Here is a 13346-nt window from a genome sequence, read left to right as displayed (position 1 = left end):
TGCTTTTAACATGGGACAGATATCTTGCCAGTTGGCATGCAAGCTAAACTCCTCAGCATCAAAAGGTGACAATATCATCAAACAGTAAGGCAATGCCACACTTATTTTAAGCAGATATGTTTTCAGTATAATTGATTGGAGATATTTCTAGAAAGGCTTGTTACATTTTGTCGAACACAATGAATAAATAGGTTTTGTTTTGCTGACAAAGATCAAAGGACCATTACTAGACTCTGTGTCTCAAACAAAGACGAGTTCAACAGTTCAGTTCTAGAACATAACTATGTGAATACTAGGCAGTCCTAAACTTTCACAAGCTAAGGCGGGAGGGTGGAGTAGTGGTTAGACAAGCGGATGATTCAGGTTCAAGCCCCAGACACTGAATCCTTACCAGTTGCACGCTTGCCGTCCGGCAGCTGACCCAAGCTGGAGGGGGCCAAGTGAAAAGCAAATGTCTAAATGCCTACCTGTGACTGGCGCCTCGATGTCCAGCATGGTTTTCTCCTGGCGCAGGATAGCTGCTCCCTCGTTGATGATGCGAAGAGCCACAGCCTCCTCCACCCGGCCCTCCTTGGTGAGGTGGGCCTTCAGGAGGTCCACACGCGGTTTCCCTTCGCAGTCGAACACTTCCTTCATCGTAAGGCGGTGGCTTAGGGGGAAGGGGACAGCTGAGGACAGAGCACAGACACATGGTCACATTCAATCAGAGGGGACATCAGAGTAACTATGACCATCTGTTAGAGCGATTTCAAATACATTTTCACACTCTGAGAGAGGTTAGGCAAATACCACTCCAGAATGCAGACACCAGATTATTCATATTCATATAGGAATCCCATTTGAGAAAATCTCTTCCATCATAGCGCTGCTGCATCCATCTCTGTTGAATTATATGTACATCTCTGGCATCAAAACAATGTTTACAAAGCGCTGGTTTGCTTCGCATAATATGTAGTGGGACAATATAATGGAAGAAGCAATTTGCAGATTTAAATTAAACTATTACTAGAATTAAATTAAACTATTCAATTAGTCATTATGACTATTAGTTATGGAGACCAAACAGTCTCACTGCTACTATATCAGTTAAGCTTCACACTCATTAGGAGTTAGCTATTAACAGACTCATGCAGAAGCAGCATAGCTCATGGATTTAGCACTCACGATGTTGCCAGAGGAGACTGTATAGCAAAAAGCTTTTAGGGAACCAGGTTTTGTCATGAACAGGTACTACGCCTAAATGCAATGTTCCCTACAGTTCCCTCTGAAAGGTGTACCGTTGATTAATTAATTAATTAATTTTCTACAGAAACACGGTACAGAAGAAAATGAGTAAGAAAGGAAACAACCAAACCAGATAAGATAACAATCCTTCCTCTAAATATCCCTCACAATGATGTTCAGCATATGCAGTTGGAAAAAATCATTCTAAAATAATATATTTCAGCCTTTTGGAGGCATTTGCACAACTTATATTGCCTGGAATTGTATAAGGTTCACTTAAAAAGGGTAAGATGTAGAGTCTAGCACAAGCATGCTTTGTTGTAAACTGTCTGAAGCAAATACTCAAACATGTGACCTACTTTAATTATGGATATTTACAGAGTATATCATCATTTATTCAATGCTGCAAATTGTCAATGTAAAGAATGGAAAATGAAAGCCTGACTGTTTTTTCCCCTGCTGATAAGGCATTCTGTACTCTAGTTTGAGTAAACTACAGCAGACAAAGATCAGTAAATGGACTTGAGAAACAAAAAAGTATTTTTCAAGAACAAATGATAAAAATGATTGTATTATAGCTGTCGGGTGACTTTGTAAGATATGTTTTTAGGTAGTGCTGGGTAAAACTCAGCTAACATCTAAGTGCTCCATTCATCAAGCTCTCCCTGGATTGCTAGAGCCTGTGGCCATGAAAATGCACCAGTCACCTACCTAGCACGCATCCTGTGAAACTGTGAAATCCAATCACAGATCATTACTTTGGTAGCAGCAAAGTGATTTATTAGCTCTGGTGCTGATCTGTGTGTATTATGACTGTTGTGGGTATCATAATCTGAATCTAGTTAGCCTGAGCGTCAGGCTAACTAACATCAGTGCAGCTTCCATTTTGGATCCTTGACCTAAACGTATAAGGCAGAATTGATAATGTGTATGGAAAGCCGAATCAGATTTTGTTTCATCCATGAAAAATCATCTGAGGTTTGAGAACTTAACACATCAACAGTTTGTTTCACTTATATTTTCACTTTGATGAAATACAAGTTCTGTTTTCAGGGCCTTCCTGTCAAAGTAAATCTACAGATCATCTGGCTTAACGGAGATAACTCTCGCTAGATTTCTGAGCTGTAAATAATTCTGGTGAGAAGAAAAATAAGTCCTGAGGAACGTGGCAACAGTCAATAAAACAGTTAGACACACACACACACACACACACACACACATATACACAAGGCATCAGTAATAGTATCATCCAGTAGTATGGCTATGCTTGTAAGATTTGTACAGTACATAGCAAACAGGGCCACTGAGCAGCGGCAAATGAAGAGGAGACGAGGGAAGAATCTCAAAGCTGAGGCTTAAACCCAACATGATCAACATGCTCTTTAATAATGGATGTTAGACTAGAGGGGGAAAAGAGAGAATCTCAAGTTCCTGCTCCTACGATAATAAGGCTAGCCCTAGCAAGGGATTTTAATTGGAGTTAAGTCATTCACATTATGCAGTGTGTGTGTGTGTGTGTGTGCGTGCGTGTGTGTGTGTGTGTGTGTGTGTGCGATGATGATGATGTGTGTTTTGACAATGGATTTTTCAAGCAAGTACAAACTCAGCACAATCACCCCTCTATTTTTCTGAACCCCTCACTTGCCTTTCATCTTTCATGCCTGTGCATTGACGAATTTTCCATAATGTTATTTCTTTGGTCCTCCTAAGCATTAAACCGTTTTTATTTAAAGCCCAAATCTATGGGTGCAATATGCCACCACTGGCTTTGTTTACATAGTGGTTTATGGATATTCTTTTACTCTGAAATGTATTGTGTTACCTTTATATACAACTACTGGCACTATGTGACAGGCTGGTGCCTCCACAGTGCATCAAGATTCTCCAGAGACTTTGCATTTGCTAACCATAGCATTTAGACTTAATGCCCCAAATGCTGGTAAGAGATCAATTTAGCTTTTTATGCCCCGCTGATGTATGCCAGTAGAAACTGATCTGAAATCAGTTGCTGGTAATCTCGCCCCACTTCTTGTGTAAACACTGGCCATACAATAAATGATACAGTATTTGATGTGCATTCTCAGAGAAATTTACAAAGTCAGAGAAAAATCAACTTAGATTTGACTCAATCTGTGCGTATTCCCCCAACCAGCATTAGTTTTGTGTGAAATCGGTACCTGAATCAGTCAGAACTGTCATAATACAAACATACCACATGACTCCCAGTCTGCAAAATAATATAAAGACCTGGTCACACTATTCCACTTTTTTCAAACTGCCAGCGCCTTTTTAACAGTAAATTGAAAGGGGGGCGGCCACAAGCGGGCGCTTGGCTTCTTTTTTGTGGCAGAGTGGAGCACTTTCTAAAGTTGAGAAAAGTTCAGTCTTTTGAGAGCTGTACAGTCCCAACAAAGAGAAGATGAAAATATCACATGAAAAATCGAATAAAATCACCAGTAATAGCTCCCGACTCTTATTTAACAACTAAAGTTACTGCTAATATACACTAAACAAGGCCTATTATGGTAATGTTACATCCTCAACAAAGAATTAATCCCATTTAGAACAAAGAAATCCAACAAAGCAACCCAGATACTTTACTACTTATGTATTTTTACACACATACACAGGCACACACAAACACGCACACACACGCACACACACACACACACACACACACACACACACACACACACACACACACAAACACACTGATACAGATATATGGTGGAGAGATTTAAGCTCACTTCTACTGGGCACCCAAGTAGAGTTGAACTATGGTATATGTTGCCGGGCAACAGCAGCAGCAGCTGACTGTTGGAGTACAGCCAGTGTCAGCATGGAAAGCTGCAATTTGCATGGGAGGTTCACATCGATGCTGTTGAGAAACACACATACAGTAGCCACATGTCAAATTTTATTGTTATATTGAGGTTTCTTGATATTATGAGGTTATGGATGTGTGCGTTCTCTACGGCAAAACACATGTCCCTGAAAATTGTTTCTCCCTTTTGCAAGCTTGAATCAATAAACTAGTGCATGTTAGGTCGTTATGTTCCCTTTTCATTTTACAGTTTACTTTCGTCTTGTTTGCTGAGTTGCGACTGTCTGAAGTGATTTTAAATTGCTATTTATTTTTTAAATAAACACATGCTACATGTATTTGAGTTCGTCGACAGTAAGCAGTCAACACTGGCTATCCCTGGTACCCAAAGTTTCATTTATGATCTTTCATCACATTTAGCCAAGCTAAGCCTGAGCGAGGAAAATGAAAAAAGCGAAAATGAAATGAAAAATGTAATTATTACTGTGAAAAATCAAAAAAGTAAAAAGGTTTTCAAAGTTAGCATCTTTCTTTGGAGCAGCATCTTCAGAAAGTCTTCAGCATCGCCACAACATGCTAGTCAAACTGCTGCTGCAGGTATATGGAGTTAGATAACTGCCAGAATCTGAAAGCTTAATGCTAAGTTTCAAAAGGTTGAAACTTAGTTTTGAATGCTTGAAGCTAGTTTTGAAAGTTTAAAGCTGTTTTCAATCTTTGTAGGAAGGACTTTGTACTACCGTGGTTACACATGATGAAATGTCATTGGCTTCCTATCAATCAGTCAAAGGTACAACAAAGATGCCGCAACGCAAACCCAATTGAGTTTTTGTATTATAACTTTATTATAACCTTCCTTTCCTTGATAAAACAACATTTCTATGTGTTGTGTCAGAATCTGTTGGCAGCTTGTACTTAGAGTTGATAACTATCTCGTAAACCCATACTGGACAAATCTAGGGAGGAAAAGTAGCGGGCTAACGTTCGGCCATTAGCTGTTAGCGCTTGCTCGCTCCATTCACACATGGTGTCTCTCGACACACTTAGCTCTCGTTAATTTAATCACTGGCACCATCATTTACAGCTTTCAGATGGCTCTTTACTTGGGGATAAGTATACTGGGACAAATTAACTATGATTGGCTTATAGTAGTCAATGCTCACTAGTTAGTCACATACACCAGATACATTCATTGTAAACATTTTGACTCGACAAGTATCACCAGACACTTGATATCTCCCTTTGAGCATGAAATGCTGTTTCTCGCATCTCATTTTACCTCCATGACATTTCAGTTGTAGGAGGAACTATTTTATATCTGTGAAACATGTCAAGTAATCTCCAAACTGTAGCATAACTCATCAGCGTTGTGGCATGGGAATCATTAACATCTGGCCTACAAAACAAAGCATGGTGAGACGAGGCTGAGTTTACTACTGTCCAACAAGACCAACTCAGTGAGTAACTGCAACTAAATGTATTGGCAGACCTGACCTATTCATTTAAGTTTCAATTATTTAACAATCTGTGACTTGGTTCCATCTCTGCTGTGCATTTCTTTTGCCACTAAAATCGGCGTTAGATGGTGTAGTTATGTGAGAGGTAAGATATCACTACAAATAATAAATCACTTTATCAATTTCTATTGACCACAGTATCATAAGATCCAGTCCATATCAGCTGTATGCCGCATTCATGAATAGTGATTCCATCTGTCAGAACACAGTACAGATACAGGAGATAGCTTGATAGTGTAGCAATCGTATTATACATACTGTACCATGGGGCTAAGTGATAGCAAAGATGAAACAAATAAATATATTTTGGTTCAACTGGGAAACCCTATATCACAAATATCAGATGTTACATGACCATGTTGTGAAAGCTGAATCTCCATTCTTGAATGTGCTGTATGCAGCTGTTATGCAACTCTTGTCTGAATTATTTTGAATCTGCTCTTACCTGGATGTGAAGTAAAACACTGACAAAAATGCATATGAAACGATCATTTTGTCGCCATTGTGAGTTTCTCAGTCAAACAAACCCACTAAATAACTGACTGAACAACAGTCATAAGAAGAGACACTTGGAGAAAGCACATGCAGACCTCATTCTAGACCGACTCCGTTCTCAGATTGTGGACATATTGGTAAATATCAAGCCATGATGAGGTGACAGACGAACGACAGACAGTGCAGCAGTTAGATGCAATTCAGGATGGAGTGAGTGGTGCCCTGAAACCTTGTTTTTTTTAAAGATCTAACTGTTTTGTAACTGGAAATAAGCACATGTGTGACCCTACACTATTGGAATAGCAGGGCAAACAAAATGAAATGTGTCGAGTATGATACAATGGATGCTACTGAATTTTAGTATCTGAATATGTTATGTTTGCGCTACAACAGTTCAGTTTGCAGTAGGGAACATTCACTATGGATTGACTGGTCAAAAATCCAGTCCCCTTGTCTGTTATGTCATACGGATGTAGTGCTGCCTTGAAATCACTACCTTAAATAAAGCTAATTCAGATGTAACAACTGTCAATGTAGCAACTGGAGTCTGAGGAACTCAGTGAAAGTACAGATTAGTCCTGTTTCCTTCAACTCTACAAAGTTGTCCATGCTCACAAATATTGATTGAGCAGTGCATGGCCCTTACAGTAACATATGTGAATTTATTAAGGCTAGCGCTGGCTATGAGCTGATGCATGGTCAAAATGAGCAGGGCTAAATGAGTTATGGCTCAGTTGCAAGCAATTTATCATCCTCCATTGATGCAAGTTGCATTCTCACTAATTCTCTGATAGCATAGCTTACTCCACATCCTCTGATGCAGCTTTTGAGATTTTACATACATAGACCTTTTCAATTCAAACTAAAAAAAATGACTCACTCAAAAACAGTAGGCTGATAAAATATAGCTCATTAAATGTCAATTTCATGCCCTCCTCCTCTCCCACTGGCCCTGTCACAGCCTGTGAAATCCTGCTGCATCACTGCCCCAGCTTCAACCACAACCTCGGCAATTCAGCTGTTTTTCCCGTCTCCCCCTCTGCCTCCCCAAGCCAAGATTCAGTCAAATCGTGACAGCAAACCATTTTCCAAAAAATAAACAAAAAAAACAAATTCCTATATCCCGGATCACTCGGAACACTACTCACATCTATCCCCATCCTCCGTGAAGACTGTGTAGCAAAGAAAGACATGAATGTTTATCAACATCAAAGGTCCAGTAGCCCACTACCATAATTATGAGCCCAACTTGATGGCCGCACATACAGTATCAATTAAATAAACGCCAAATAATTCCAAACCACAAAGAGCTAAATATTTCAGATGTTATGTAATATCTACAGCCATAACCAAACGGAAAACGCAGGCTAACTTACATTTTACCATCCGATCGGTGGCGTTTAAGACGATGTCAGCGTTAGACATCTTCATGGGCAGTTGCTGTCTTCGAGGCTAAAGCGTTTTCTCTTCCTCCTTTCGGGATAAACTCTCAGTATTTCTTGTCGAGATGCGGTGGATGCTGTGGCATCACTCAGACGATGCGCCCCCTCCGTGTAGCGGTGCCTGCGCCGGGTACGACTGCTGCTACAGCCAGGAGGATGGATGCTGGATGCTGGAAGGGCTGCTGCTGTGCTGTGCTAAGCTGTTATGTGGGGGAGGATGTGCGGAGAGAGAGAGAGAGAGAGGGGGAGGGAGAGAGAGAGAGAGAGAGAGAGAGAGAGAGAGAGAGAGAGAGAGAGAGAGATGTGCACCATCCCGACATGGCGGTGAAGGGAACTCCCACGCAAATGTTTCACGGGACTGCCTGATGCTGCCATCAGATGGAGGCTGAGACGGGGTTGCCCCACGCACGCACGGCGCGCCATGTTTTGGTATTCTTGAAATTTTGGTACGCCTGAAGATGAGAGCGGATAGGCTTTGGTTCAACGTGTGTAGCCTACCAAGCTATAGCATCTATTCAATTTTATTTTATCTTCAAATAGCTACTGTTCTGTTTTTATGATATGCACGCATATGTGCACGCACGCACGCACGCACACGCACACACACACACACACACACACACACACACACACACACACATACACTATACTTAAAGTACAAGTATTTTGTCAGAAATTGGATTAATGCAATCTATTTACTAGTGTAAGTGTACCCGAGAAATTTCACTTGGTGGCGACAAACTATCAGTTTTTATGCAAGCTGTCTAAATGGAGAATGTATGCAGAGTGTTTCTGTGAAGTTTATACATTACTGCCTGTGGACAGTTGAGTGACCTATCAGAATTTAGTTAAAACAAAATATGTCAACTCCCAACTTTTTGACTTTTCTCAAAATATTTAAGTTGTATTTGCTACAAAATTAAAATGGAAATTGATAAAATTCTAAAGATTTCTACAACAATCTGTTAATTAAATGTATCGTGAATTGTGGTTCAATATTAAAAAAAAAATGCATAGGATGGACAGAAATAAAATGAATAAATACAAATATTTTTGACCATCCACAAACAATACTGTGGTATTCATAAAAAATGTGAATAGGTGAACTGATTCTTTTAGTTTTCGATGACAGTGCATCCTACCTAGCTCTCTTGCAGTGATAATCTAATGGTCCTCTTTCAGTGATTTTCTGTAAAACTTTCAAGGCTTGCCAATGCAAGATTAAGGGTGGGGTTTGTTTACCCACAGCTCTATGTTGTCTTTATCATCTGGACTGTGGCTTTGATAATCTCTCAGACATTTGCCATGAAAGCGACCCTAACACTAACCCACTGGACCTTCAGCTTCAAAGACACTTGTACATTTTTAAGGGTTTTGCTCTGTGGTTTTCAAAACTTTCCCGTGACTGTACCCATTCACATAGACAAAATCATCACAGAATGTTCCCAGTGTTGCCACTGACGATGTAACTATAGTAACCGGATCAAAGAGAAGAACATGACTGATGTTATTGATATTTTACATTACTGTCACTGAGTTGAAAACTTCAAACATATGTCTTCTAAAATGTAGCTATTGTAGTTGCTGCTGTTGTTTTGATAAACAAGACTCACCAGATGAATTTATTCTCTCAGAGGCAAGATTGGAATTGTTTTCATTCAGTGTGCACAAGCCTAATGACATGATAGAGAGGACAACATTTTGAAAATCGTTAATTGTAATGTAAATGAAAATGTAATTGTACATGCCTGCAGCTAAAACCCTTCCATAGTTTTCAAACCATTTCAAAACTAGGTCACTAGCTTCACTCCTTGAGCCTCATCTTTCAACATAATCCCCAATGGCTCTTACTTTACTGTGGTTACTTTGGTAGAGCCTGTCCAGCAGCTGCATTGTGCGCTGGACAGAGAGATTACAGTGAGGTCTATGTGTGAACTGTTACCGCCAACTATTTGAGACGTGTAAAGATCAAATAAAATAAAAAAATCAAAAGAGCTACTGACTACAAGTTGGCAAGCTTCACATTACAGTATAGTTATTACAGTATATTTTTTTTATTGTGATATATTATCTCTTCACCAGATGTTTCTGTTGGATTTCTGCTCTAATTAGGTAAATGGGTAAATGTGACCTCATGCCAATTAGACCTGTGAGATCTGTCAGTGTTGTTGCAGTTCCTACTAGTCGCCAGTAGAGGTCAATGGAAGTCATAGATTACTTAATGCCCCTTTAAATGCCTTACAATTAATGCTGCAACCTTGTTGTTATTTCAGTAAGCTTTGTGCTATATAGACATTTCATATGTTTTAAATATTACATTTCATTTCACAGGCATCCTCATGGCTTTACAGTCATTACGGTCATAAAGGCAAATACAATAGATATTAGGTTTAAAGAACTTAACTAACTTAACTTATCATTTGTGCCCGGATGGCAAAAGAACAAGCATAATTGCTGTAGAATATTTCAGGAATGTAGTTTCTTTATCTCTTGCCAGCAGGTAGTAATAGAACTGCGTGTGTGAAACTGGAATTTATTGCATTGAACATGTCATCTTTTCAAATAGTGAAAAGAATATTACGTGACTTAATAAAAAAAGAGGAAGCAAACCTGAGAACAAGCAACTTCTGCTTCCCCTCTCACTTTGTTTCACCCTATTTCAACAGGTAATTTCTGTGTATTGTTTTCGCTCCCAGGACCCATTCCATCTGGGTCTGTGTGTAATCTCTATTAGGTCTATCTCTATGTGTAAACTGTTACAGCCAAATGCTCTTTGTGAAAATATAAAGAGACTGGAGCAAAGCAAGAGTTGTTAACTTCAGTGGTTGCAGGCTTTGATACCGTTGACTTCGACTAAATTTAAAGAACGAGGAAAAATAAATTGTTTAAATCTTTACATGTGCTTGTATACTTTCTTGTCATATTACTTGCTTTATTGATTGCCTGTGACAGTTTGCAAACCACCAAAGTTTTTACCACAGTGTTTTAAGCAGAATACCTAATAATTATCTCATATTTTTTTTGTTCCGCCACCTTCCCTTCATCACTCATGTAAAAGTCAGTTGAGAAATGTCACTACATGCTTTACCACTAAGGCCAGGTCAGTGGTGTCCTCACACCTAGAGTTGTCTTCTTTATTCTCCTAAGAATTCAGTCACGTCCGAATGTGAAGAGACGGTGGCCACCACTATCTTCTTCATCATTAGGTTTATCACTATTTATGTCACGACAACTGGTCTGAAGCAGCGTGGGCATGACTTTCTCTTCGTCCTCACCGCTGGCCCTGTTACTAATACCTTTGATCGCATTGTTGTTCTTGTTCACAGCTTCAATTTGCTTCTGAAGGAGTTGGAAATGGATGGTAAGTTTTAAGTAACATTGCTTTTCTTGCTTCTTTTCCTTTTCTTAATTTGCTTCAGGCAGCCCTACTCAGTGCATGCCAATGACTTTTTTTTCCCATTTAAGTGAAGTTTTATCGAACTACACCTTACCCTTGTGATGTGGCAATTTTGGCTCATGCCATCGGCCATGTTAAAATAAATTTCTCACACAACAAATGCTTACCATCTCAATTACTATTTGTAAAATGCAACGAAATAGCCTTAATATGCTGTATAACCTTCATTAACCAGCAGGTTATAGACAAGTATTGCAAATGGAAGATCATTGATCATTGCAAGAGGATCTTTGAAGTATTTATAGTCAGAATGATAATGAGAATCACTTTGTCCAAGAACATGACATGTACAAAGAATTTAGACACAAACATGTAACAAAGTGACACAATGCTCACACAGATGTACAGGACATCACATAGAACAAAAACAGTTGGGGCTCATGTATCTTAGCTGCTGTGAGTCTGTTGTGTCTTTTTTGTGGGTCACTCTCAGATATCAGCTCTGTTTGTTTGGTCTGATTTTTGGATGCTGCCAACGAGACCATTATGCCGTTTTAGCCTTGTGGATAATGATGTTGAATGATTTTTCTTGAGCAGCAGTTAATATAAGGCCACATCAGGTGCAGTTCAAAATATCAAACCACAATGCTCATTGTATGAGTGTAAGATACTTGACCAATGACAGAGCACGTTATACTTTATCTAAGCCTGATACTGATGAATTATATCTCATTGAAAAGTTGAAAGGCGTGGTGATTAATATGACTTTATATGATTAATTCTTCAGTCTAGTGGTTTAAATCTGCCTTTGGTATTTTGATGTTCAGACTCAAGATGTGTCAGTAAATACAAATAAATAGTAATGTCTTGAGGCCGTTTACACTACAAAAAACTAAACTAATGTTGACATTTTGATGATACTAGAACTACCAACATAGCACCTTTGTTTAAAGCAGTAGGTTACCAGAAAGTGAATATTACTCATGTTAGCATGTCTGCATGTATATTAAATTCAGGTCATGAGTTGTGGTCATCACAAGAAATTGATTAAAAGCACACGATTTTGACCCCTTATGTTTTAATTTTTTTAATCACATTTTTTTTGGCCTTTCTTCAGATAACTTGAATGTTCACTCAACCAGCTCTGACTCTCACAGTCTTTACATACAAAGGCATACAGGCATTGTGAAACATAGGAATTATACTACTGTATCTCTTTTACATTTTGACTACATGACTTGCATTACTGAATTATCATTAAACGTGGACCAATTTTGATGTTGGGGGCCACATGGGGAGAACCCTTTTTCAATGTGGGCTTATTTATGCATTTCAGTTTTTTGTTCACATTCATCTGCCCCACAATTTTTTATCTGTTGACACCAAAAAGACAAATAATTTAAGTAGAGTTCATGACAGAAATCATTACATAATTTGCCACTAGATGGAGCCATACCACTGATTTTGCAACAGCAGCAGTAACTGGTTTGCTGATACAAGTAATATGAGGAACAAAGTTTGCTACTTCACAGTTTAACAGACATGATAATTTGAGAAGGCAATGACACTGCTTCTTTAGTGGTACAAAGTTGTTGATTTAATTAGTCACGCATTTTTTTCGTCATATTGTGAGTCAAGGGAAGAAAACCAATTGCTGCCCTCACAGAAGAGAGTGAGCATGTGATCAGCGGCAGGCTGAGTAATACTTCTCCAGAAATGGAGCCAGTGTTGCTCATCAGGCAGAGACCCACTGCAGCGTGGAGCTGTGAGCTTCACACAAGGTATGACTGACTTATTCAGTGGGATGAGAAAACACACCACAAAATCCATAACACTTTCGGCTCTTTCAATTGATAGAGTGTCCAATACCTTTTGTAGGTGCATGTGGTATGTCCTTGAAGTTGTCAATATTGCTGGGACAGATAAACCAGAGAGTGATGGTGAAAGTAGACTGGAATTCTTGCTGGTTCAGTTGTTCTGAGTTTAGTTTTGTGGCCCAACTGGATAATGCTTTCTGTAATTTTAATAATAATTTAATAATTTTTTTGTAATTTTTCCGTAATTTTTGAGCCATATTTTATTAGGTATAATACAAATGCTATCAAACTAACAACCCTGTTGTACTGCCTAAAAAGTCTAGCATTGCTTTGAAAAGACACATTCCTTGGATCCTTAAACTCAAGTGCTGACTATCACATTTACAGATGGAGAAGGCTGATGTCAGGTGGTGCTTCAGGCGCAAAAAATAGCAGATGGCCACAAGAAGGCAATGTGCGCTCAGAAGGACCATGCTTGGGCTAACTTTTTAAACCAAATACACTTGAAAAACCTCTCTGGGTCTAGAGCGTACAGTATTATAAAATATTGTGGCAATGACCTGTTGGCAAACGTGCCCGTCGACCCCTCCTTTAGACGCTATTTTTACTGGCATGCTCTCCTGGCACTACAGT

The 13346-nt window shown here is 39.1% G+C and overlaps 1 protein-coding gene across 2 annotated transcripts in view; it reads right to left on the bottom strand.

The window, feature by feature from the left end:
* ppp3ca (protein phosphatase 3, catalytic subunit, alpha isozyme) overlaps window positions 1–7488 on the bottom strand; it is a 29008-nt gene extending 21520 nt beyond the window's left edge. For both annotated transcript variants that reach the window (XM_071898248.1, XM_078286538.1), the window contains exons 1-2: window positions 7434–7488; window positions 468–668 (exon numbers count right to left, since the gene is read on the bottom strand). In XM_071898248.1, coding sequence (XP_071754349.1) covers window positions 468–668; window positions 7434–7488 — 256 coding nt within the window. The remainder of the gene's footprint in view (window positions 1–467; window positions 669–7433) is intronic.
* Between the last annotated feature and the right edge of the window lie 5858 nt (window positions 7489–13346).

The sequence above is a fragment of the Centroberyx gerrardi genome, chromosome 11 (genome assembly GCF_048128805.1).
Source record: "Centroberyx gerrardi isolate f3 chromosome 11, fCenGer3.hap1.cur.20231027, whole genome shotgun sequence".
Taxonomy (NCBI): Eukaryota; Metazoa; Chordata; class Actinopteri; order Beryciformes; family Berycidae; genus Centroberyx; species Centroberyx gerrardi.
The sequence above is the reverse complement of the archived record's forward strand: the minus strand, read 5'-3'. Positions and strand labels throughout refer to the sequence as shown.